The sequence below is a fragment of the Callithrix jacchus genome, chromosome 4, assembly GCF_049354715.1.
Source record: "Callithrix jacchus isolate 240 chromosome 4, calJac240_pri, whole genome shotgun sequence".
Lineage (NCBI taxonomy): Eukaryota > Metazoa > Chordata > Mammalia > Primates > Cebidae > Callithrix > Callithrix jacchus.
Genome location: NC_133505.1, coordinates 44,301,172 through 44,328,748, shown reverse-complemented (window position 1 = coordinate 44,328,748; position 27,577 = coordinate 44,301,172). Strand labels below are relative to the sequence as shown.

The 27,577-nt window shown below is 41.0% G+C and overlaps 1 protein-coding gene across 15 annotated transcripts in view; it reads left to right on the top strand.

Moving 5' to 3' along the window:
• Window positions 1–27,577, top strand: part of SLC26A8 (solute carrier family 26 member 8) — a 96,742-nt gene that overhangs the window by 6,510 nt on the left and 62,655 nt on the right. For 10 of the 15 annotated variants that reach the window (XM_035295451.3, XM_035295453.3, XM_035295462.3 and 7 more), the window contains exons 3-7: window positions 4,900–5,039; window positions 16,816–16,932; window positions 19,467–19,648; window positions 25,325–25,489; window positions 26,494–26,643. In XM_035295451.3, the coding sequence (XP_035151342.2) occupies window positions 4,900–5,039; window positions 16,816–16,932; window positions 19,467–19,648; window positions 25,325–25,489; window positions 26,494–26,643 (754 nt within the window). The remainder of the gene's footprint in view (window positions 1–4,899; window positions 5,040–16,815; window positions 16,933–19,466; window positions 19,649–25,324; window positions 25,490–26,493; window positions 26,644–27,577) is intronic. The other 5 variants (XM_035295455.3, XM_035295454.3, XM_078369057.1 and 2 more) reach the window with 3 other exon arrangements.

The window sequence follows — 27,577 nt, the reverse complement described above, 5'->3', positions numbered from 1 at the left end:
TAAATTTGTAAATATTTTCTCCCATTCAGTAGGTCATCTTTTCACTCTGTTGATAGTGTCCTTTGATATAGAAAAGTTTTTTTTGCTTTGTTTTTTTTTGCGATGACTCACTCTTGTTGCCCAGGCTAGAGTGCAATGGCATGATCTCTGCTCACTGCAACCTCTGCCTCCCAGGTTCAAGCAATTCTCCTGCCTCAGCCTCCTGAGTAAAAGGGACTACAGGCATGTGGCACCACACCTGGCTAACTTTTGCATTTTTAATAGAGATGGGTTTTTGCCATGTTGGCCAGGCTGTTCTCAAACTCCTGTCCTCAGGTGATTCACCCGTCTAGGCCTCCCAAAGTGGTGGGATTACAGGTTTAAGCCACCTTGTCTGGCTGATGTAGAAAAGTTCTCAATTTTGATGAAATCCAATTCCTGTATTTTCTTTTGTTGCCTGGACTTTTGGTGCCGTATTTAAAAACTATTGTCAAATTCAAGATCATGCATATTTTCTTTTTTTTTTTTTTTGAGGCAGAGTCTCAATCTGTCACCCAGGTTGCAGTGCAGTGGCACAATCTCTGATCACTGCAACCTCCGCCTCCTGAGTTCAAACGATTCTCCTGCTTCATCTTCTGAGTAGCTGGGACTACAAGTGTATACCACCATGCCCAGCTAATTTTTGTATTTTTAATAGAGACCGAGTTTCACCCTATTGGCCAGGCTGGTTTCAAACTCCTGACCTCAAGTTATCCACCCCACTTGGCCTCCCAAAGTTCTGGAATTACAGGCATGAACCACCACTCCCAGCTGAGATCATGCATATTTTCATCTATGGTTTCTTCTATGAATTTTACAGGCTGGGCACGGTGGTTCACGCCTGTAATCCTAGCACTTTGGGAGGACAAGGTGGGTGGATCACCTGAGGTCAGGAGTTCAAGACCAGCCTGGCCTTCATGGTGAAACCCCATCTTAAAAAAAAAAAAAAAAGAAAAAAAGAATTTTACAGTTTTAGCTTTTAAATTTAGGTCTTTGATCCTTTTTGAATTAATGTTTGTATATAGTGTAAGGTAAAGGTACAGCTTTATTCTTTTACATGTAGGTATTTTTTTTTCCAGCATAATTTGTTGAAGAGATTGTCTTCACCTAATCAATGATCTTGGCCAAATAATTTTTTAATGCATAAAATAAGCAGGATTATAAGGAAAACCAGTTACATTGAAATACGATTATCTAAATATCAAAAATACCAAAATTGTATAATCTAGTAATGTGGGTCTAATAACTACCATAATTTCAAAGTAGTGATGAATGTAACTAATATTTCAAGATCTCTGTAGCAATTGTACTGTAATATACAAATGTTTGTTATTTTTACTGGTGAAAAAGTCAAGTTCTGCTGATACTACTGTGATTTGTTGCCAACATTCATAATTGAAGGAAATGCTAAAGAGGTTAGTGAAATAAAGATATAAGTTATCGTATATAATTTTACACATATCCCCAAATACTATCTAAAGACCGCTTGGGGGTCCACAAACTTGAGGTTAAGAGTCCTTCATGACCTACATCATTATAGTAATCATAATTATTCAAGTTGTCCTCACTCATACTCTGAATTTATGAGTCCCTCTTATCCACTGGTTTATCACCCACAATTGGCACATGTTGGTATATTGACATGTTGGTGACAAGTATGGAAGGTCCCTACACAGTCCTGCTCCAGACTGTCCCCACCTTGAGGCATTCTCCTTTGCCCATATCCTGACTTTTGCAAGTTGTGATCTTGGATACCCCTCCCTAGTCCTCTCACTTCCTCTGCTCCAGGATGGGTCCAGATACATGTGCCAAAGAGGGCATTTGGGGACAACATTGGCTTTGTCTCTACAATGTAATAGTCTTTTTTTTCTTTTGAGACGGAATCTGCTCTGTCACCCAGGCTGGAGTGCAATGGCACGATCTCAGCTCACTGCAACCTCTATCTCCCAGGTTCAAGTGATTCTCCTGCCTCAGCCTCCCAAGTAGCTGGGATTACAGGTGTGCACCACCATACCTGGCTAATTTTTTTGTATTTTTGGTAGAGACAGGGTTACACCATGTTGGTCAGGCTGGTCTTGAACTCCTGACCTCGTGACCCGTCCACCTCGGCCTCCCAAAGTGCTGGGATTACAGGCGTGAGCCACCGAGCCCGGCCGATAGTATTTTTTCCTAACTTTATCCTCATTATAAATAAGTATTCCCAATGAAATTTCACCCTACCTTCTTTCTGCCTTCCTTACTTACTTAGCCTTGCCATCCAGACACTTAAATCTGACTCATTCCGCCTCCCATGAGCTTTGTAGCAACTGTTACTCCCTACTTCTAAAACATACAGTTCTCTCCACTTCTGAATTTTAACCAGAAATGTAGCACAGCACAGGGGTTAAGAGCACAATTCTGAAGCCAGGCTGCCTGGTTTTGAATCCTAGTTCTGCTTCTCAGCTATGTGACCTTAGGTAAGCTATTGAACCCAACCCTGCTGTGCCTCAGTTTCCTCATCTGTAAGACCAACATGATAATTAGCACCTGCCTCATAAAGCATGAGGATTGAAAGAGTATTTGTAAAGCACCTAGGAAATAGCACTAGATAAGTGAGCTTTTTTATGTAAATAAAATAACTTTTAACCTCATCTCTTCCTTTCTGCAGAAAACTTATCTGTTTCCCCATTTTCTTCCTCTTTTGCAACTGCAAATCTCCACTCTTATCAAAATCTCCCCTGTGCTTTCATTTTGATTCTTCCATTTCTCACTTTTAAGATGGCTTAACTAAAATCCAGATTTATGTCTAAATCGAGATTCAAATGCTAATACTGTTCCCTCATCAGTTCCAACTTCTGTTCCTCTAATTCCCTCCTTAGTTCCTGTCACTCTTAAAGCTTCATCTCTCCATGTCTGTTGTATTTTTCACCTTGGGGAAGAGCTTTGATGACTCTGCCTTGGATGGCTGGTCTTACCCTAAGTGACCGACACACAGAGAAGAAGGGAGACTGAACCAAGTAAAGGAACAAACTGTTCCAGTACCATGCTCTACTCCCCTCCACAGAGGCTCATAATTAGAAAGAGCACACTTTGTACACCTGCCTCACACCCAAGGACTCTCCTAAGAACAGCAATGTGATGTTTCTTCCAAACCAATGGTCTTGCTCGTGGCTGCCGAGCAGCATTTCACAGCTGCCAGTAGAAACTTTGGAGGTAGGAGAGTGGCTAGAACACTGAACTAGAAATCAAAGACTCGGTTTCTAGCCCCATGTCTGCTCACACTTATTCCTATGACCTTGGTAAAGTCATGTTTATTTGGCATTAATTACCTTAGCAATAGTAATGCTCATAGTTGTGAGAGTAAAACAGGTTTTCTCCATCTCAGCATCATTGACATTATGAACCAGAAAATTCTTTCTTGTGGAGAAATGTCCTATGCATTCTATAATGTTTAGCCTCTACCCACATGTCAATTGCAAGAATAAAAAATGTCTCTTGATTGGGCACGGTGCCTCATGCCTGTAATCCTAGTACTTTGGGAGGCCGAGGCAAGCAGATCACCTGGGATCAGGAGTTCAAGACCAGCCTGGCCAACATGGTGAAACCCATTCTCTACCAAAAATACAAAAATTAGCTGGGCATGATGATGCGTGCTGTAATCCTAGCTACTCGAGAGGCTGAAGGAGGAGAATCACTTGAACCTGAGAGTTGGAGGCTACAGTGAGCCAAGATCATGCCACTCACTGCACTCCAGCCTGGGCGACAGAGCAAGACTCCATCTCAAAAAAAAAAAAAGTCTCCGGACATTGCCAAATGTACACAGGGGAACAAAACTGCACCTAGGAGGGATTTACTGGGCTAGAGGATAATAAAGCCTTATTTTATAAAATTGTTTCTTTACATAACTAAGTCCTTAAGCATGGGGCCTCATATTCTCTATTTTCTGCTAATTTCTACTTGTCACAGGTCAAAGTAAGACAGAGCAAATATTTGGTAAAAATTGTGCAGGCTGGGTGTGATGGCTCATGCCTGTAATTCCAGAACTTTGGGAGGCTGAGGTAGGCGGATCACCTGAGAACAGAAGTTCAAGACCAGCCTGGTTAACATGGTAAAACCACATCTCTACTGAAAATACAAAAATTAGCCAGGCGTGGTGGTGCATGCCTATAATCCCAGCTACTTGGGAGGCTGAGGCAGGAGAATAGCTTGAACTCAGGAGGCAGAGGTTGCAGCAAGCTGAGATCACGCCACTGCACTCCAGCCTGTGTGATAGAACAAAACTTGGTCTCAAAAAAAAAAAAAAATTAGTGCCATGCTCTACTCTCCTCCACAGAGGGTCATAATTAGAAAAAACACTCTTTGTGCACCTGCCTTGTACCTGGGGACTCTCCTAATTGGGAATGACATGAATGTGTTAACTGCCCTTCCATCTATCAATATCCCATCTCAAAACACTGTCCTTGTCAAGAGAAAACAACAGCAGTCCATTTTTCTAATGAAAATTTGGTAGATTTAATTCTTCCCAAATATCCTATAAAAACACAGAATTGATTACATACGGATGTATATGGCTTGGTTCTTGACATATACATAGCACTTGGTTCTGAAGCTAAGGTGATTTAGTCCCCCAGGGAATATCTTGATGTCTGGAGACATTTTTAGCTGTTACAGCTGAAGGAGGGAGTTCTACGGATTTCAAATGGTTAGAGACAAGGGATGCTGCTAAACATCCTGTAATGCACAGGACAGCCCACCAACAAAGAATTATCTGGTCCAATATGTCAAACTGTCAGTAGTGCGGATAAGACTCTGCTATTTTTTGGCTATGTGGGCCAAATGTCTTTCCTTGGCTATGCAGGCATTTTCTTTGGAGAAACTAACCAAGTCTCTTCTCTCTCACAGCTGCTCATGGCACAGGTTCCTACGATGCATGCCTACAATCTTTCCCTTCCTAGAATGGATGTGTATGTATCGATTCAAGGATTGGCTTCTTGGAGACTTACTTGCTGGTATAAGCGTTGGCCTTGTGCAAGTTTCCCAAGGTAAGGAAGATCTAAAGCCTGTTCATCCAAAGACAATAAATCAGACCTTGTCCACGTGCCCAGGGTAAAAAATTACTTGTGCTAGATGAATAGAAAAAAAAATTGAATTTTATTCACAGCATTACCATTTGTTTCCTTATCTGCCAGATTTCTAACCTCTCCAGAGTGGTTCCAAAAGACTTGGTTTAGATTAAACCCCTGAATGCTTTACAGAGTACTTGGAACACCCACTCTTGGTTATTTTTTCCCTTAACTAGCTATTTCATACTTACAACTATAATACATCTCACTTGGCATTGGTTTTACCTAGAAAGGTGAAGGATGGGCCAGGCACAGTGGCTCATGCCTGTAATCCTAGCACTTTGGGAGGCCAAGGCAGGCAGATTGCTTGAGCTCAGGAGTTCCAGACCAGCCTGGCTAACATGATGTCTACAAAAAGTACAAAATTTAGTGGGGCATGGTTGCACATGCCTGTAGTCCTAGTTACACTGGAGGCTGAGGGTGGGAGGATCACCTGAGCCCAGGAGGTTAAGGCTGTAGTGAGCAGTGATCACACCACTGTACTCCAGCTTGGGCAACAAAACAAGACACTGTCTCAAAAAAAAAAAAAAAAAAAAGTGAATAATAGGAAACATAGCATGCCAGTATCTCTACAGCAAGTGACAAGCAATCCAGTGCCCACTCTTTCGTCTTCCAAGTAGCAGTTCAGATGTAAGACAACAAGATCACACAGATAGGAGTGGGAGCTTATCTGGGCTTTACAAACCTAATTTCCCAAATAGGAATCAACAACTCTTGTAACAGTTCCATAAATATTGCTTCCAGAGTCCCATAAGGGACATATCCAGTTATAAGAGTCCTATTCTCACTGGGCGCGGTGGCTCAAGCCTGTAATCCCAGCACTTTGGGAGGCCGAGGCGGGTGGATCACGAGGTCAAGAGATCGAGACCATCCCGGTCAACATGGTGAAACCCCGTCTCTACTAGAAATACAAAAAATTAGCTGGGCATGGTGGCACATGCCTGTAATCCCAGCTACTCAGGAGGCTGAGGCAGGAGAATTGCCTGAACCCAGGAGGCGGAGGTTGCGGTCAGCCAAGATCACGTCATTGCACTCCAGCCTAGATAACAAGAGCTAAACTCCTTCTCAAAAAAAAAAAGAGTCCTATTCTCAGAGAATCCCAAAGGTAGGGCTTCCAACTGGATATTTATCTTTCACTCACAGTCCTCGTAGTCCAGATGGAGTATACTATTTGGGCTCATTTTTACCATAAGCAATTCTGCCTGGTAACACAGCTGACATGCTACCATTATAAGGTTTCCAGGAAAACAGAGCTAGAAAGTTAACCCAAGGTCAAATTCATCCTCAAAATATAGAATGAATTTTATAAATCCTTTACTCACAGTAGTTTATAGTTCCCCACATAGTCTTTAAACACCTCCATTTCTCTATTTTTCTGAGGCCCAACAGGCAGGGGTGAAGCTTGTGATTGGGCAGGTTATAGATATCACAAAAGAGGTCAACAAGATGGACGAGTTGTGGCTGAAATCCAACTCTAGCACAGCGCTGTTAATTGGGGAAGACAGATAACTTTTTAAATCTTTATTTACTTGTTTATAAATTTCAAATAGTAAAATTGCTTTTTTCCCTTTTGGTGTATAGTCAGATTAATTTTAACACATATGGCTGGGACCAGGGGCTCACACCTGTAATCCCAGGACTTTGGGAGGCCTGGGCAGGTAGATTGCTTGAGGTCAGGAGTTTAAGGCCAGCCTCGGCAACATAGCGAAACCCTATCTCTACTAAAAATACAAAGATTAGCTGGGCATGGTGGTGTGTGGCTGTAATCCCAGCTACTTGGGAGGTGGAGGCAGGAGAATCACTTGAACCCAGGAGATGGAGGTTGCAGCAAGCCAAGATCATACCACTGTACTCCAACCTGAGTGACAGAGTGAGCCTCTGTCTCAAAAAAAAAAAAGATAAACACACATATAGATTTGTGTAACCACCACCACAATCTGGATGCAGAGCAGTTTCATCACCTCCAGAACTCTCTTGTGCCATACCTTTTGTCACATCCTCCTCCCGATCTATAACCCCTAGCAACCACTGATCTGTTCTTCAGCACCATAATTCTGTCTTTTTGAGCATATCATATAAATAGAATCATACAGTATGTAAATTTCAAAGGCCGGCTTCTTTCATTATGCATTATGCCTTTGAGATTCACACAAATTCTTGTGTGTATCAGTAGTTCATTTTTATTGCTGAGTAATATTCTACAATAGGGATATATCACAGCTTGTTTATCCATTCACTTGTTGATAGAGATTTTGTTTCCAGTTTTGGTCTGTCACAAATGAAGTTGCTATGGACATTCATATACAAGTTTTGTGCGAACATAGGTTTTATTTTACTAAGGTGGAGCTGGATTGCTGGTCATATGGTAAGTGTATGTTTACCTTTATAAGAAACCACCAAACTATTTTCCAGAGTGGTTTTTGCTACCATTTTACACTCCCACCAGCAAAGTGTAAGAATTTCATTTCCTCCACATCCTCATCAGCACTTGATATTGTCAATATTTTAAAAATTAAACTATTTTGAGATAATTATAGATTCACATGCATTTGTAAGAAACAACAGATAGAACCCATGTACCCTTTACCCAGTTTCCCCAATGGTAATATCTTGCAAAACTGTAACTCAATCTCACAACCAGGATATCAACATTGTTTCAAATAAGATAGAGAACACTTCCACCACCACAAGTTGTCTTTTTTTTTTTTTTAAGAGACAGGGTTTCACCATGTTGGACAGGCTGGTTTCGAACTCCTGACCTCAAGTGATCCACTCGTCTCGGCCTCCCAATGTGCTGGGACTACAGGTGTGAGCCACTGCACCTGGCCAAGTTGTCTTTTTATAGCCACCACTACCTGCCTCCTGTCCTTGTCTCCTCTTACTCCCTACCAATCATTAATATGTTCTTCACTTCTATAATTTTAACATTTTAAGGAAGTTACCGAAAGGGAATCATATAGGATTTAACCCTTTGTTATAGTTTTTTTTCAATCATCATAATTCTGTGGGGATTCATCCAGATTGTTGTATATATCAGTGGTTTATGCTGGGCATGGTGGCTCATGCCTGTAATCCCAGCACTTTGGGAGGCTGAGGCAGGCAGATGACCTCAGGGCAGGAATTCAAGACCAACCTGGCCAACGTGGCAAAACCCTGTCTCTGCTAAAAATACAAAAATTAGCCAGGTGTGGTGACAGGCGACTGAAATTCCAGCTATTCTGGAAGCAGAGGCAGGAGAATCGTTTGAGCCCAGGAGGTAGAGGTTGCCACTGCACTCCAGCCTGGGTGGCAGAGTGAGATTCTGTCTCAAAAAAAAAAGTATTTGTAACTTTTTATTTTTCAGTAATAGTCCATGATATATGTATCACAGTTCATTTAACTATTTACCCACTGAAGGATATCTGGGTTGCTTCCAGGTTTTGGTATTACACATATACATGATAAGAACATTCACGTGCAGGTGTTTTTTGTTGTTGTTGTTTGTTTTGTTTTGTTTTGTTTTTTGAGAGGGAGTCTCACTCTGTCACCCAGGCTGTAGTACAGTGGCACAATTTCGGCTCACTGCAACCTCCACCTCCTGGGTTCAAGCGATTCTCCTGCCACAGCCTCCTAAGTAGCTGGGATTACAGGCACACACCAACATGCTCAGCTAATTTTTGTATCTTAGTAGAGACAGGTTTTCACCATGTTGGCCAGGCTGGTCATGAACTCCTGACCTCAAGTGATCCACCTGCCTCAGCCTCTCAAAGTGCTGGGATTACCGGTATGAGCCACAGCGACCGACCTCATATGCAGGTTTTTAAAATGAATGTTAAGTCTTCATTTATCTGGGATAAATGCTTAGGAATGTAGTTGCTGGAGTGTATAGGAGTTGCCTGTTGCCTTTTCCCACTAACCTGTTTTCCAGAGTGACTTATCATATTACGTTCCCATTAGCAATCTATGAGTGATCCAGTTGCTCTGTATCCTCACCAACGTTTGCTGTTGTCACTATTTTTTATTTTAGCTATTCTGATAGTCATGCAGTGATAGCTCACTGTGGTTTTAGTTCCATTCTCTCAATGGCTAGTGATACTTAGCAGCTAGCAGCTTTTCATATGCTAATTTCCATCTGTATATTTTCATAAAATGGTTCTTCACTTCTTTTGCCCATGTTCTAGTTAAATTCTGTTTTTACTATTGAGTTCTGAGAATTCTTTGTATATTCTGGATACTAGTCCTTTTGTTTTTTGTGTTTTGCAAACATTTTCTCTTAGTCTGAAGCCTGCCTTTTCATACTCTTAACAGAGTCTTTCAGAGCAAAATGTTTTGATTTTCATAGTCTCATTTTTAGTATCTTTTATTTTAGCCCTTCTAAGAAGTACGTAGTGGTATTTCATCATTGTTTTCATTCCATTTCCCTAATGGTTAATGAGGTTGATCATCTTTTCATGTGCCTAACTTGCTATCCTCATATCTTCTTTGAAGGGTCTGTTCAAGTATTTTGCCTATTTTTCCATTGAGGTTTTATTTTTTTCTTGTTGTTAATTTTTGAGCTTTTGTTTTGTTTTGTTTTTAGAGACAAGATCTTGCTCTGTCACCCAGGCTGGAGTGCAGTGGTGTGAACATAGCTCACTGCAGTCTGGAACTCCTGGCCTCAAGTATCCTCCTGCCTTGGCCTCTTAACATGCTGGGATTACAGGCATGAGCTACCATACCTGGCCTCAACACCATTTTATAGAATATCCTCCAGTGAACTGTTTTTGCTCCTTTGTCAGAGATCAAATAGGCATCTTTGATGTGCATCTCCTTCTAAATTCTCTTCATTATGTTACATTGACCTATATGACTACCCCTTTACCAATACCACGTCTTGACAGTGAGTTTTAAGGTTGGATGATGTGCTTCCTCCAGCCTTTTTTTTTTTTTTTTTGAAATTGTTGTAGCAATTCTTCCATATTCATTTTATAATAAGCTTATTTAAATTTTCAAAAAAAGGTTTTGTTGAAATTTTGATAGCTATTCCATTAAATCTATAGATCATTTCAGGGAGAATCGGCATCTTTATGATGGTGCTTCCAATCCACGATTATGGTGTCTCTCCATTTATTTAAGTCCCTTGATTTCTTTCATCAGCCTTTTGTAGTTTTCAGCATACAGATCCTACATATTTTGTTAGATTTATGCAAAAGTATTTCATTTTGGGGGTTTCAATGATGGTTCAGTCTCCAATTATTCATTGTTTGCATATAAAATATAATTGATATTTGTGTGTTTTTCTTGTATGCTGAAACTCATTTACTAGTTCTAAGAATTTTTTGTAGATTTCCTGGAATTAACTACATTGACAATCATGTCATCTGCTAATAGGGACAGTTATATTTATTTCTTTTTCATGTGAATGGTCTTTATAACTTTTTATTGCTTCTTGTACCAGCTAAGACTTCCAATAATATGTTGAATAAGGGTGGTGAGAATAAACATTCTTGCTTTGTTCCTGAATTTAGAGGGAAAGCATTTAGTCTTGCACCACTATGTTAGCTGTACAACTTTTGTTGATGCATTTTATTAGGGAAGTTTTCATCTACTCTTTCATCAAACTCAAAATAAGTTTGCTTAAAAATTTATCATAAATGAATGTCGCATTTTGTCAAATGCTTTTTCTGGCAGCTTGCATTAATCAATTTTTTTGAAAATTGAACCAGCCTTACATTCTCAGAATAGGAGAGTATTCACACTAAGTTACTATATGTGCTAGTTGCATTTCTAGAAAAAGAAATTTTCATGTGGCAGCTACAACCAAAATGGCCCATTTGTATTAATATAGTCACTTTATTTCTATGAATAAAATTTCTAGCATATTCCTATGGTGCTGCAATGAGACAGCTGAACTGTGGGAATTGATGCTTTAACTATGAGCCCTCTATAAGTTTCTACTTATATTTAAATAAAGACCAAAGTTGGAGGATACACACTGCTAAATTAACAAGCCATCTGTATCAAAATAAGAATGGCCTTAGAGTATACAAGTACATCTAGCATCTACCACAATACCTAGTACATAGTAGATACTCAAAAGATATTTGTTGAATAAAAATGATTACAAAGCTGGGTGTGGTAGCTCACACCTGTAATCCCAGCACTTTGGGAGGCTGGGGAAGGTGAATCACTTGAAGTCAGGAGTTTGATACCAGCCTTGCCAATATGGAGAAACCTGGTCTTTACTAAAAATATAAAAATCAGCCAGGTGTAGTGGTATGCACCTGTAATCCCAGCTACTCAGGAGGGTGAGGCAGGAGAATCACTTAAACCCAGGAGGCAGAGGCTGCAGTGAACTGAGATCACACCACTGCATTCCAGCCTAGGTGACAGAGCAAGCCTCCATCTAAAAAAAAAAAAAAGATTACATAGCTATATGAATGAATGAATCCAACCAGCTCTTAATACTTGATTAAGGAATTATATATTAGTTTAATTGATGTGAATAATAAAATAATTTATAGTGTGAATAATTCAAAAGTTGTACTTACATTTGAATACTAATGACAATAATTTTATTCAAATGGCACAAAAATGCAATGAAAATCTTATTAAAAAGGTGCTGGATCATGGCTGGGCACGGTGGCTCATGATTGTAATTCCAGCACTTTGGGAGGCTGAGGTGGGTGGATCACAAGGTCAAGAAATTGAGAGCATCCTGGCCAACATGGTGAAACCTTGTTCTCTACTAAAAATATTATAAAAAATTAGCTGGGCATAGTGGTGCACACTTGTAATCCCAGCTACTTGGGAAGCTGAGGCAGGATTATATAAAATGTTAACATTAGGAGAAGCTGTGGAAGAGATATACAGAAACTGCTTTATTTTTCTAACTTTTCAGTAACTCTAAAATTAGTTTAAAATTAAAAAAAATTTAAGATGTTGGGGCTGGGCGCAGTAGCTCATGCCCGTAATTCCAGCACTTTGGGAGGCTGAGGCGGTCAGATCATAAGATCAGGAGTTCGAGACCAGCCTGACCAACATGGTGAATCCCTGTTCTACTAAAAATACAAAACTTAGCCAGGCGTGATGGTGCGCACCTGTAATCCCAGCTACTCAAGAGGCTGAGGCAGGAGAATCGCTGTGATTATACCACTGCACTTCAGCCTGGGCAACAGAACAAGACTCTGTCTCAAAAAAAAATAAGCAGAAATAAAATTGTGTACAGTGTAATTATTAATATAAAGTTCAAAATGGGGACAAATTAAACTATATTGTATAGGAATATGTACACTACTGGTAAAAAAAGCAAAGAAATTATTACCATAAATGGCAAAATAATGAATCCTTCTGTGGGGAGAGGTAGAGTTATAATCAAAGACCTGGGTGGTAGTTATATGGCTGTTTGTTTTATAAACATTAAGTAAGCTTGACATCTATTAATCTATTTTATGCATTTTCTATGAGTATTTTATATTTCACAATAAAAATGGAGATTACTAATTACCAAAACTATTACTAAACTAATTAGAGCAATTAAGACAGTATGATATTGCAGAGATAGGCAATTAGGCCAATGAAACAGAAAAAAAGAGACACATATATGAATCACGTAATGTGTATCAGATATGTCACTACAGAGACAGGCTTCTTTTCTTTTCTTTTCTTTTTCTTTTTTTTTTTTGAGACGGAGTCTTGCTCTGTTGCCAGGCTGGAGTGCAGTGGTGCAATACTGGCTCACTGCAACCTCCGCCTCCTGGGTTCAAGCGATTCTTCCGCCTCAGCCTCCCAAGTAGCTGGGACTACAGGCACGTGCCACCATGCCCGGCTAATTTTTGTATTTTTAGTAGAGATGGGGTTTCACCAAGCTGGCCAGGATGGTCTCGGTCTCTTGACCTGACCATCTGAGGTGATCCGCCCACCTCAGATTCCCAAAGTGCTGGGATTACAGGCATGAGCCACTGCACCCGGCTCTTTTCTTTTTTCTTTTCTTTTTTTTTTTTGTATCTTTAGTAGAGGCAGGGTTTCACTATGTCGGCCAGGCTGGTCTCCAACACCTGACTTCGTGGTCTACCCACCTTGGCCTCCCGAAGTGCCAGGATTACAGATGTGAGCCACTACCCTCTGCCCAGAGACAGGCTTTTAATGACAAATGATGTAAAACAATGTCTTTACATGTAAAAAACATTTCAGACCTCTACCTCACACCATACACAAAAATCTATTCCTGGTTGATTGAAGACCTAAATGTAAAAGTTAAAGCAAAAAAGACATTTTGGAATAACATAAGTGAATATCTTTATGATCTTCAGGTAGAAAAAGATTTCTTAAACAAGACACAAAAAGCAAAAGGAAAAGTCCAAGGGAAGAAACTGATAAATTTGAATAAAGTACAATTTAAGAACTTCTATCTTTTCAAAGCCACTATAAAGTTTGAAAAGCGGCTGCGTGTGGTGGTTCATGACTGTAATCCCAGCACTTTGAGAGGCCGAGGTGGGTGGATTACTTGAGGTCAGAGGTTTGAGACCAGCCTGGCCAACATTGTGAAACCCCGTCTCTACTAAAAATACAAAAATTAGCCAGTCATGTTGGTGTGGATCTATAGTCCCAGCTACTCAGGAGGCTGAGGGAGGAGAATCGCTTGAACCAGAAGGTGGAGGTTGCAAAGAGCCAAGATCACACCACTATACTCCAGCCTGGGAGGCAGAGCAAGATGCCATCTCAAAAAAAAAAAAGCAAAGATTGAAAACCAAATCACAGAATGGGAGATACTTGCAACACAATACACAGAAAAGGATTTATTTATAATATACATACTCCTATAAATCCATATAAAATAACCAGAGAATGGTGCTCCACATTATTAGTAATAAATAAAGGGGAAAATGAAATTGAAATGAGTTACCACCATACATGCCAATATTAAAAATCTGGCAGTGTCATGTGCTAGCATAGATGTGGATAATGGGAACTGTTATACGTTGTTGGTAGGAGTATAAATTCCACAATAATTTGGAAAACAGTTTGGCATTATTCAATAAATTCCCCAGAAGTTGTAATTCAAGCTATGTATTCTGGAGAAACTTGTAAATCTGTGTACCAGGAGACATGTACAAGAATATTCATAGTGGTTGGGTGAGGTGGTCACGCCTGTAATACCAGCACTTTGGGAGGCTGAGGCAGGTGGATCCGAGGTCAAGAGATCAAGACCATCCTAGCCAACATGATGAAACCCCGTCTCTACCAGAAATACAAAACTATTAGCTGGGCATGATGGTGTGTGCCTCTAGTCTCAGCTACTTGGGAGGCTGAGGCAGGAGGATCTCTTGAACCCAGGAAGTGGAGGTTTCAGTGAGCTAAGATTGCGCCCCTGCACTGCAGCCTGGCGACAGAACAAGACTCCGTCTCAAAAAACAAAACAAAACAAACAAACAAACAAACAAAAAATACTCATAGCAATATTGTTCATAATATCCCCAAACTGGTAACAAAGACAGAGGATACCATAAACCCTGGAGACAAAGAGAATGGGGAAGTAGAAACCTTGGATTCTGATGGCTTTTGAATTCTGGTTCCAGTCTTTGATGAGGTCTAACTGCCCTTTGTAACCTTTTAAATAAAGTTCCTATTTTGCTTAAGCTAATTTGAGTAGGTTTTCTCTTTCTTGCAATCAGTAGAGCCTTGCCTAGAGAAAAAAAAATATGGTGAAAAAACTCTACAGATTACAAGAGACTTAAGAGACATATTAACCAACGTGAGAACCACATTTGGGTCCTGATTTAAACACACAGATTGTAAAACAAAGCACAACATGTAACAGCAAATAATTTTTTAAAGACCACCCCAAAACTCACCATACCTCTGGTTCAAGGTCTCTTGTGAGATGGCAGTTTATCTCAGAGCTCTGCTGAGGCTGGAGGATCTGCTTCCAGGCTCACTCACGTAGCTGTTGGCAGGCCTGAGTTCCTCCTCATTTTGGCTTCTCCATATTCATAACATGGCAGCTGGCAGGACCGACTATGTGTGTTGGGCCCAATACAAAATGAAAACACAGTGCCCTTAGTTCAATAATTATTCAGAATTTCAAGACAGTGACATCAAAGCATTAAACCAAGTGCAGAGTCCTTCTAAGCCCAGGACTCTGTCTTGACTGTATAGATTACAAATCTTTGAAGTCACCTCTGGCATGTAGCGACCTGAATGAGAGAAAAACCCAGATGGAAACCAAAGTCATTTTGCAACCAAATCTCAGAAGTGTCATCCAGTCATTTTTGTTATAGTCTACTTCTTAGAAACAAGTTAGTATACAACAAAGCCATAGCTCATATGAAGGAAAAAAAAAGAAAGAAACAAGTTAGTAAGTCGGTTCCACACTTAAGGAGGAGGAAGTTGCACAAGGGCAAGAACACCAATTGGCCATTGTGGATCATCTTAGAGATCCTCTACAACAACAATCATTTGCGGCCGGGCATGGTGGCTCAAGCCTGTAATCCCAGCACTTTGGGAGGCTGAGACGGGTGGATCACAAGGTCGAGAGATCGAGACCATCCTGGTCAACGTGGTGAAACCCCGTCTCTATTAAAAATACAAAAAATTAGCTGGGCATGGTGGCACATGCCTGTAATCCCAGCTACTCGGGAGGCTGAGGCAGGAGAATTGCCTGAACCCAGGAGGCAGAGGTTGTGGTGAGCTGAGATCGCGCCATTGCACTCCAGCCCGGGTAACAAGAGCGAAACTCCATCTAAAAAAAAAAAAAAAAAAAAATCGTTTGTGAGATAATCAGGGAAATTTGAACACTGAGTCGATAATGATGCTATTGCAGTTAAATTAGAAGAGTATTATCATTTAGAGACACATACCAAAATATCTACAGATTAAATAATCAAATGCCTTGGATTTGCTTCAAACTAATATAGGGTGGGAGAGGAGTGGAGACATGGATTGGCTATGGGTTGACCAATTGTTGAAGTGGATGCTGGGTAGATATGGAATTCATTATAGTCTATTTTTGTATATGCTTGAAATGTCTTATAAAAAGGAGCCTTGCTTATCTAAGACAATAAATCGGCTAACTAAATTCTTACTGAATTTAGATGAGTATGTTGGTATGATGTAAATTGAGGACAGACCCTTAGGGAAGGAAGTATGGGCTTGAAACATCAAAAGGGTGACTCTATGCCTGTGAGTCCATTCGCTTCAGAATTTCCAAATTCACACAGTGCTTCTTAGAAAAGAAAGTAAGTAGTAAAGAAGGAGCTGAAGGAAGAGGTTGGAGTGATTGGGCTATAGAAGAGAACCAACACAAACCAATTTCAAGTCAGTGAAGTGTGGTTCTTGCCTTGCTCTCCAGTTTTATCTTCAGCCCTGGAGAATTCCCAGGGCCTTCTTGTGCTAGACTAGGAATAAGGATGGTGCTGCTTTTGATCTGTTGGAATTAGCGGTCTTACTGCTCTGGTATTTGCTTCACATGTTTAACATTAAGATCCTGCAGTGAAAGATGTTTAAGCCTATGATATTGAATTGAAATGTAAAAGCATATGGCAAAATAGGAAGATAAGCTAGGAATCAAAGAAGACAATAAAAAGTACTAATGAAGGACTCCATGTTTAGAAATACAATCACCACACTCGGGCAGCTACACACATGGATCGTTTTTATTTTAAATGTTCTTTACAGTTTTTATTTAAAGTGACTTTTAAAGCCAAGCTATTTTTTCTTAAATTATCTTGCTTTTCAGGCCTGACACTTAGTTTGCTGACAAGGCAACTGATTCCTCCTCTCAACATCACTTATGCAGCTTTCTGTTCTTCGGTAATTTATGTAATTTTGGGATCATGTCATCAAATGTCCATTGGTGAGTTCAACACTGAAATACACATGCGGTAAATGAAGTTTATATTCTGATCATATACTTATTGCTAAGGAACCCAACATAATGCTATCTTTAAGACAGAAAGAAAGGAAGCAGAAGATAGACGTTCTATCCATATAGGTAGTGTTCAGATTATAGAAATAAATATTTCTGGCCGGGCGCGGTGGCTCACGCCTATAATCCCAGCACTTTGGGAGGCCGAGGCGGGTGGATCACGAGGTCAAGAAATCGAGACCATCCTGGTCAACAAGGTGAAACCCCGTCTCTACTAAATATACAAAAATTAGCTGGGCATGGTGGCATGTGCCTGTAGTCCCAGCTACTCAGGAGGCTGAGGCAGGAGAATTGCTTGAACCCAAGAGGCAGAGGTTGCAATGAGCCAAGATCGTGCCATTGCACTCCAGCCTGGGTAACAAGAGTGAAACTCCGTCTCAAAAAAAAAAGAAAGAAATATTTCTAGTGTATCATTATTATTGTCACCACCAGAAAACAGGCCAGCAAAATGTTTGCCAAAGAAATTAAAGGGGGCCAGGCGCAGTGGCTCACGCCTGTAATCCCAGCACTTTGGGAGGCCGAGGTGGGCAGATCAAGAGGTCAGGAGTTCGAGACCAGTCTGGCCAACATGGAAAAATCCTATCTCTACTAAAAATACAAAAAATTAGCCGGGTATGGTGGCACACATCTGTAGTCCCAGCTACTTGGGAGGCTGAGGCAGGATAATTGCTTGAACCCAGGAGGTAGATGTTGCAGTGAGCCAAGATCACTCCACTGCACTCCAGCCTGGGCAATAAAGCAAGACTCAGTCTCAAAAAAAAAAAAAGAAAAAGAAAGAGAAAAAGAAATAAAAGGGCAAAGGTACCTTCCCTGAGAAATCACCACATTGGAATCTGACTTCCCTCAACCCAGAAGATCCAGAAATGTTTGTGTCAATACTCCTAGAGTAGATGCTTCTTTCATCTGACCCATAATAACCAACCTCCATGGGCTGACTTGTTATACAGCATGCCAGCTTATCAATTTACAATGAGATAATGCTGTCACAGCAATGAAAACACTGACATCCACAGGATGAGCACTTCCCTTCTCTGAGTCAAAAGTCCATCTACTAATTTATAATTAGAAACAACTGGCCAGGCGCAGTGGCTCATGCCTGTAATCCCAGCACTTTGGGAGGCCAACGCAGGTGGATCACGAGGTCAAGAGATCGAGACCATCCTGGTCAACATGGTGAAACCCTGTCTCTACTAAAAATACAAAAAATTATCTGGGCATGGTGGCACATGCCTGTAATCCCAGCTGCTCAGGAGGCTGAGGCAGGAGAATTGCCTGAACCCAGGAGGCAGAGGTTGCGGTGAGCCGAGATCGTGCCATTGCACTCCAGTCTGGATAACAAGAGTGGAACTCCATCTCAAAAAAAAAAAAAAAAAAATTAGCCAGGCATGGTGGCAGCCACCTGTAATCCCAGCTACTCAGGAGGCTGAGGCAGGAGAATTGCTTGAACCCAAGAGGCAGAGGTTGCAGTGAGCTGAGATCATGTCATTGCACTCCAGCCTGGGTAACAAGAGTGAAACTCCATCTCAAATAGTAAATAAACAAATAAATAAAAGCTCATGTCTTTACTCAAATTCGTTATGCGTTGATTTTACATTTGAACAACAAGAGAACGATTTTATTCCTACATTTCCAAGTTTCTGAGGAATCTCACAATCATTTCCAAGTATTTCTAAGGGTTGTTAGAGATTTATTTCTGTTAGGTAAATTTTAAGTTAAGATTTGCCTTTGCCTCAATATGTGGTATGTCAATATGCGAACTAAACAAAATAACATTTGAAATCGGTTTAATTTAACTCAGTATCAGTATTATTTTTCTCCTATTGTTATTGATTGGTTTATTTATTTATCTATTTTTTGAGAGGCAATAGCACAATCTTGGCTCACCGCAACCCCTGCCTCCTGAGTTCAAGAGATTCTCCTGCCTCAGCCTCCCAAGTAGCTGGGATTACAGGCATGTGCCACGACGCCCAGCTAATTTTGTATTTTTAGTAGAGATGGGGTTTCACCGTGTTGGTCAGGCTGGTCTTGAACTCCTGACCTCAGGTGCTGCGCCTGCCTTGGTTCCCAAAGTGCTGGGATTACAGGCATGAGCCACCGCGCCCTGCTTGCTTGGTTTGTTTTCTTATATTTTCTCTACTATTTCACTTTTAACCTTCTCTAAGAGCAGACACAGCAGCTGAGCCTGACATCCATTTCAATGAACTTCTCTATTCCACTTAATATGCCCACAATATGAAGAGACTAAATACCTAGACCACCATCATCTAAATTCCATGAGTTGGTCATGATATGTGGAGCCACAACTCTCTTTCCTGATCTTTCTTACTTCTCAAGAGCCACTTTCAAATGAGAAAAGTTATTCAAAGGAAGGACAATATGGAATTCAGCCACACCTTGCTTTTGTCAGCATCACTTTACCCGGACTAGAAATTTCACGTTCTGCCTAACATCTTCTTCCACAGGTTCCTTCTTCCTGGTGAGTGCTTTGCTGATCAATGTTCTGAAAGTGAGCCCATTCAACAATGGTCACCTGATCATGGGATCTTTCATCAAGGATGAGGTTTCTACCCACTCCTACCTCGTGGGCTATAATAAATCCTTGAGTGTGGTGGCTACCACAACTTTTCTGACTGGAATTATCCAGGTAGGATCTGAGTCTTCAAATCCCTGAAAAGGAACTGAATAAAGGGACTATAAACAGACCCCTTCCTTGTATTGCTCCTGTGATCCATTGTGATATACCTGGACCCTCAGTGATCTGTTTTTTGAAAAATCAGAGGCTGTATGAATAGGGTGTCTCCTTAGTGACAAAGCTTCTCTCTCCCCTGAAATCATCTACCACTGATTTAGGATACGATATTGAACATTCTCTTCAGTCCTTTCTCCTCTAAGACAAAGAGTCTAAGGGGTCATGGTCCAGAGCAGTGGTCCCCAACCTTTTTCAACCAGGGACCGGATTCCTGGAAGACAGTTTTTCTACGAATAGGGGGTCAGGGCCAGGGAGGGTGGTGGTTTTGGGATGAAACTGTTTCACCTCAGATCCACAGGTATTTGATTATCATAAGGAGCATGCAACCTAGATCCCTTGCATGTGCAGTTCACAATAGGGTTTTAGCTGCTCACCTCCTGCTGTGTGGCCTGGTTTCTAACAGGCCATGAACTAGTATCAGTACTAGGCCGTGGCCCCAGAGGGTTGGGGACTCTCAGTCCAGAGTTCCACTCCTGACCTTATCTTTTTAAAAATTGCATTGTATTCTTTTTTTTTTTTTTTTTTTGACTGAGTTTGACTCTTGTTGCCCAGGCTGGAGTGCAATGGCACGATCTTGGCTCACTGCAAACTCCGCCTCCCAGGTTCAAAGAGTTCTGCATCATAGCTGAGAGTACAGGTGCCCACCACCATGCCCAACAAATTTTTGTATTTTTAATGGAAATAGGTTTTACCATGTTAGCCAGGCTGCTCTTGAACCTCAGGTGATCCACCCACCTCAGCCTCTCAAAGTGCTGGGATTACAGGCGTGAGCCACGATGCCCAGCCAAAAATTGGTTTATATTCTATCAACAAGAATAGCCTAATTTAGCTGGGCATGGTAGCATGTGCCTGTAGTCCTAGTTATTCAGGAAGCTAAGGTGGCAGTATCACTTGAGCCCAGAAGGTATAGGCTACAGTAAGCTGTGATCATGCCACTGCACTCCAGCCCGGGTGACAGAGCGAGACTCTGTCTCAGAAATAATAATAATAATGGCCTCATAGGCTCACACACTATCTTTGGGTTAGTCAGGTATAGAGTCAGATCTGGAATCCTTTTTATATACTGACAAGGACCACAGCTAAAGGAATGACTCACTGAAATCTCAAAACTAATTTTGGCACTGTCTTTAATTTTCTCTGAGAGTCTATCACCAAAAGTTCATTCACTAAACTAAAGTCACATCTTCCAGGTTTATTTCTCTCTTTCTTTTGAGATGAAGTCTTGCTCTTTCACCCAGACTAGAGTTCAGTGGCGCAATCTCAGCTCACTGCAACCTCTGCCTCCCAGAGAATCAAGTGATTCTCCTGCCTCAGCCTCTGGAGTAGCTGGGATTACAGGCACGTGCCACCATGTGCAGCTAATTTTTTTAATTTTTAGTAGAGACGGGGTTTCACCATCTTGGCCAGGCTAGTCTTGAGCTCCTGACCTCGTTATCCACCTGCCTCAGCCTCCCAAAGTGTTGGGATTACAGACGTGAGCCACCGTGCCCAGCCTATTTCCCTCTTTCACTCTCTTTTTTTTCCCCTCAACTAATCCACTCTCTAGTTGATTTTCACTGATCTCCCCGGGACTGCCTTTCATTAGGTAAAGATGTATAGGTACCTATAAAGGCAGGCTATCAAAGGGGGCAGATTCCAGCCCTGACACTATAAGCTGTGTGAACTTTGGTAAATTATTTTACCTTGGTGAGCCTCAGTTTCCTCATGTGTAAAGCAGGAATAGTACTTGTTTTGCAGGGTTCATAGGAGGATTAAGCAAAAAAATGCATGCAAAGTATTTAGCCTACAGTCTGTCACATCATAAGCATGAATAGATTATAATTAGTGGCCACAGAGAAATGAATTTGATACTTTAACAGAGACCAAATATTTAAAAAAAAGAATATATAGTTTCCTGTGGTTAAAAAGTTCAATCTTGTGGGATAAAACAAAATACAAGCAACCTTTTAATTATCAAGGGGCCTCATACATACTTTCTCTCCTTCAAGCCTCAGCTTTTTTCATCTAAAAAAGGAAGAGGGCCGGGCATGGTGGCTCACATCTGTAATACCAGCACTTTGGAGGCAGAGGCAGGAGAATCGCTTGGGGCCAGGAGTTTGAGACCAGCCTGGGCAACATAGGGAAACCCCATTTCTATATAATAAAATAAAAAATTAGCTGGGTGTGGTTGCACACGACTGTAGCACACTACTATAGTCCTTATTTTAAGAAAACAAGGGCATAGAGAGGTTTTTAAAAATGCCCAAGGTTACATAGCTGGTAAGATAACAAACTGGGATTCAAATTAGGGATGTCTGATTATAGAATCTGTGCCCTAGAAAATCTTAAATGCAAAGTAAAATTCATATAAGAGTTTAGTGCCAAAAGAATATGAAGTAAATAAATACCTCTAGTTGAGTTGAAGTTATCTGGGAGGGAAACATCTCTTTATTGAGCCCTCCCTTTCATTCATTCGACATTTTATTCTGGCTTCCTATAAGAATGGCAGATAAAGCCAAGAGGAGTGGCTCATGCCTGTAACCCCAACACTTTGGAAGGCTGAGGCCGGTGGACCATGAGGTCAGGAAGATCGAGACCCTCCTGGCTAACACAGTGAAACCCTGCCTCTACTTAAAGTACAAAAAGAAAAAAAAAATTAGCCAGGCATGGTGGCACGCAACTGTAGTCCCAGCTACTCAGGAGGCTGAGGCAAGAGAATCACTTGAACCCGGGAGGCAGAGGCTGCAGTGAGCTGAGATCATGCCACTAATACTCCAGCCTGGGCAACAGAGGGAGATTCTGTTTCAAAACAAAAACAAAAACAAAAAAGAATGGCAGGTAGGTTTCATCGCACAGGCCAACCCTGCCTGATTGACAGTGGCTGCCTAGAATATTATGTTGACATGGAATGTGATGCCACATCACAGTGGGCAAGAAAGAATTCTATGGTAATTGCAGATATTTGCCATTTACAAAGTGGAAGGCAGGAATAGTGTGAAGATGAGGAATACATATTTGCAAATATGAGTGATATATATTTGTCACTATTTTCAGATCTGAACTAGGTATTTTACATGTGTGATGACATTTAATCCATTCAAAACACTTTACATTGAGTATTATTCACATTTTATAGATGAGGAAACTGAGGTTCAGAAAGTTAACTTACCCACACTCACACAACCAGTGAGTGGCCAGGCCAGGACTGAAGCCACATTCTCCAACCCCAGGAACCATGCTTTTTTCATCACACTCCTTAAGGAAGAGGAATTTTACTGGGCTCTTGAAAGAGATGATGCAGGGCAGGCACAGTGGCTCATGCCTGTAATCCCAGCTCTTTGAGATGCCAAGGTGTGTAGATCACTTGAGGTCAGGAGTTCAAGACTAGACTGGCCAACATGGTGAAACCCTGTCTCTACTTAAAAATACAAAAATTAGCCAGGCATGGTGGTGGGCACCCAAAATGCCAGCTACTCGGGAAGCTAAGGTGGGAGAATCACCTGAACCAGGGAGGCGGAGTTTGCAGTGATCCCAGATTGTACCACTGCACTCCAGCCTTGTGACAGAGCTGGACTCCATCTCAAAACAGAAACAAAAACAAACACACAAACAAAACAGATAATGCACATGGACTGGCAGAGATGGGAAAAAAGGGCTCATGCATACATACAGAAGTAGGAATCAGCCAATCATGGAAAAAATAGAAAGCAGATTGGCCTGACTAGAGTGAAAGAACATAATGGGCAGCAATGACAGGAGATTAAGGGAGGTATAGTGCCTGGCTGATTGAAAGCTTTGAAACAAAAACCATTTAAAGCAAAAGGATTTATTGCGCCAAATTTGTTTTTTTTCTGAGAGCTTTTTAGTGAGTGGGAACTGAAGTGACAATAGCAGGCTTTAAGACTTCTGTTTGGTTCTTCTTTCCACCCTGCTTACTGAAAAGTCTTCATTGGGCTATGCCGGTTTTCTTAATCTACCCTCTTTTTGTTTTTTATTTTTCTTGTTGTAGAGACAAGCTGTCACTATGTCGCCCAGGGTCCTCTCAATTTCCTGAGCTCATGCAACCCTCACACTTGAGCCTCTCAAAGTGCTGAGATTTACAGGCATGAGCCGTCACACCCAGCCTAACTGTAGTTTTTTTTTGTTTTGTTTTAAAGACGGGGTTTCTCCATGTTGGTCCAGCTAGTCTCAAACCCTGGACCTCAGGTGATCCGCCCACCTCGGCCTCCCAAAGAGCTGGGATTATAGGTGTGAGCCACCACACCCAGCGCTGTGGTTTTTGTTATAAAAGATGAACATCACAAACAGTTTAAAAAAAAAGTTTATAAATTATCAAATATTAGAAAAAAAAAACAAAAGAAAAAAATTATCAAATATTGTTTGTTCCCGACCTCTAACCCCATTCCCCAAAGGTAATTTCTGTTTGGCATTTGAGGTCTATCCTTTTAGATCCTGTGTGTATAAAATTTTATTATATACTATATAACATATATCTTATATATACATATTGACATGCAAAGTACCTTTTAAATTTTCTTCAGGATATGCATAATCGAAAACAATTTAATTTAATAATTCTCAGTAAAGCTAAGAGTCAAAGGCTAAGAAGTTTGAGCTTGATCCACTGTTTTGGAATTCTCTTCTCCTTTGTGAAAAGCTGCATTCCTCAGGGGAATGTTAACATATCCTGAAAAGGGCTTTCAAAGCTTCTAATGAAAGAGCCTTTAAAAAGGCAAAGGCAGGCCAGGCACAGTGCATTCCTGCCTGCAATCCCAGGGTTTTGGGAGGCCAAAACAGGAGGATCACTTGAGGTCACAAGTTTGAGACCAGCCTAGGTAACATAGCAAGACCACCGACTCTGTTAAAACAAAACAAAAAAAAAAACCGGGGAGGCCAAGGCAGGCAGATCATTTGAGGTCAGGAGTTCAAGGCTAGCCTGGCCAACATGGTGAGACCCCATCTCTACTAAAAATACAAAAATTAGCTGGGCGTAGTGGTGCACACCTGTAATCCCAGCTACCGGGAGGCTGAGGCAGGACAATTGCTTGAATCTGCGTGATGGAGGCTGTAGTGAGCTGAGATTGCACCACTGCACTCTAGCCTGGGTGGCAGAGTAAGACTCCATCTCAAAAAAAAAAAAAAAAAAAAATTAGCCCAGCATGTGTGCCTGTAGTCCCAGCTATTTGGGAAGCTGAGGCAGAGCATCCTTTGTGCCTAGGAGTCTGAGGTTATAGTGAGCTCTGATTGTACTGCACTCCAGTCTGGGCAACAGAACAAGACCCTGTCTCATAAATAAATAAATTGGCAAAGCCTTGTTCTGATCACCTTGTCCCTGTTTTCCCCAGGTTAACCTAGAAGGCATTAGATTCTAAGGCAAGTGCTCTCAAAGAAGTGGGCTAGCACTTGTCAGGAGCCTCTGATAACACAGAAGGACCCACATTATCTATCAACTGTTGTTTGTTAGGGAAAGAGTTACCAAAGGAGCGTATTTTAACTTTTCTGCTGGAAACCCTTATATTCCTGGAGAACACCATTGGTGCTACTGCTGGATTGAAGACATTCTGCTCCACTCTGGTTTTCTCTTCTCTGCAGCTAATAATGGGAGCATTGGGTTTGGGCTTCATTGCCACTTACCTTCCGGAGTCTGCAACCAGTGCTTACCTGGCTGCTGCGGCACTGCATATCATGGTGTCCCAGCTGACTTACATCTTCGGGACTATGATTACTTTCCATGCCGGTCCCATCTCCTTCTTCTACGTGAGTAATTTCAACTCTTACCTAGAGTTACAAATGCCACTCTTACCTCCAAAGAGAGATGGACCTCAGTAGAGAGACTCCTGCCCATTCCAAAAGGAGACACAGCCAATAGGCAGCTCAGTCAAGAGGATACTAGAAATATTTTCCTTCATTGGTGTATTAGGGTCTTGATTAATTGCAGATGCCATTTAGACCATGCTTTTAGTTGACAAACAATTCCAGCCTTTTTTGTTTTATTTTGTCTTGTTTTTGAGATGGAGTTTCGCTCTTGTTGCCCAGGCTGGAGTACACGATCTCGGGTCACCAAAACCTCTGCCTCCCGGGTTCAAGCGATTCTCCTGCCTCAGCCTCCTGAGTAGCTGGGATTACAGGGATGTGCCACCACACTTGGCTAATTTTGTATTTTTAGTAGAGATGGGGTTTCTCCATGTTTGTCAGGCTGGACTTGAACTCCCGACCTAAGGTGATCCACCCACCTCAGCCTCCCAAAGTGCTGAGATTACAGGTGTGAGCCTCTGTGCCTGGCCATTCCAGCCTTTTAAACTATCATTATATACATTAAAATTTGGCCTTTAAGATATTGTATCTATTACAATTCTTCTCATTACCTAGCTTATAACAAACATGTATCCTAAAACATCTAAAGGATATACAATACTAAGTAGTTTCTCAATGTAAGAATAGGATAGGAGTTAAGCTACAGTATGTTATTTGAGAAAACTAATAACTTTTGGCTTATAAATGGAAAGTCTAGGTCCTGTCCATTATACTAAAACATACAGTGTATTCTCTCCTTATCCTTATTAAACATTAATGTCCCTCTTTTAACAAAAATGCCCACCCCCATCATGCTTGCCCTCACTGTTCTAGTGATATCCATCAAGACCTTCATGCCAGAAACTCTGCTTAAGAACTCCTTTCTGAGTTAATCTACAGTGCCAATTTCTAAACTTAGCCAATTATTATATCCCTTTGTAAGCCTCTGTAATTTTATTGTCTTTCAGAACATAATTAATTACTGTATAGCTCTCCCAAAAGCTAATTCCACCAGCATTCTACTGTTTCTAGCCGTTGTTGTTGCTCTGCGAATCAACAAATGTATCAGAATTTCTTTCAATCAGTATCCCATCGAGTTTCCCATGGAATTTTTTCTGGTAGGTGTTTTTGATGTCCCAAATTCATAGTTTGCATAATTTTAGTATTTTTTTAAGAAACATATTGAAGTGAATTGTGTAAAAGCTGAATATATTTAGTTTTCAATATATGCTTATATTTGTGAAAACATGCTTATTTTCTTTTTCTAAAATAGTTTTAAAACTATAGCCAGACGCAGTGGCTCACGCCTGTAATCCCAGTACTTTGGGAGGCTGAGGTAAGTGTATCACAAGGACAGGAGATCCAGACCATCCTGGCTAGCACAGTGAAACCCTGTCTCTAAAAAAATAAAAATCAATCAATAAATAAAAATTAAAATTAAAAATAAATTTTAAAAACTATGGTTGACAAATAAAAATTGAATCTGGCCAGGCGTGGTGGCTCACGCCTGTAATCTCAGCACTTTGGGAGGTCGAGGGAGGCGGATCAACTGAGGTCAGGAATTCAAGACCAGCATGGCCAACATGGTGAAACCCTGTCTTTATAAAAATAAAATTAAAAAAAAAAGAAAAGAAAAAAATTGAATCTATAGTTTACAATGTGATATTTTGGTATACATATACATTGTAAAATGTTAAATCAAGCTAATTATCTTTTATTTATTTATTTATTTATTTATTTATTTATTTATTTATTGACAGAGTCTTGCTATCTTGCCCAGGTTGGAGTTCAGTGGTGCAATCTCAGTTCACTGCAACCTCCGTCTCCTGAGTTCAAGCAATTCTCCTGCCTCGGTCTCCTGAGTAGCTGGGATTACAGGCATGTGCCACAATGCCCAGCTAATTTTTGTATTTTTTTAGTAGAGACAGGGTTTCACCACGTTGGCCAGGTTGGTCTCAAACTCCTGACCTCATGTGATCTGCCCAGCTTGGCCTCCCAAAGTGCTGAGATTACAAGTGTGAGCCACCACACCCAGCCTAATTATCATTTTTA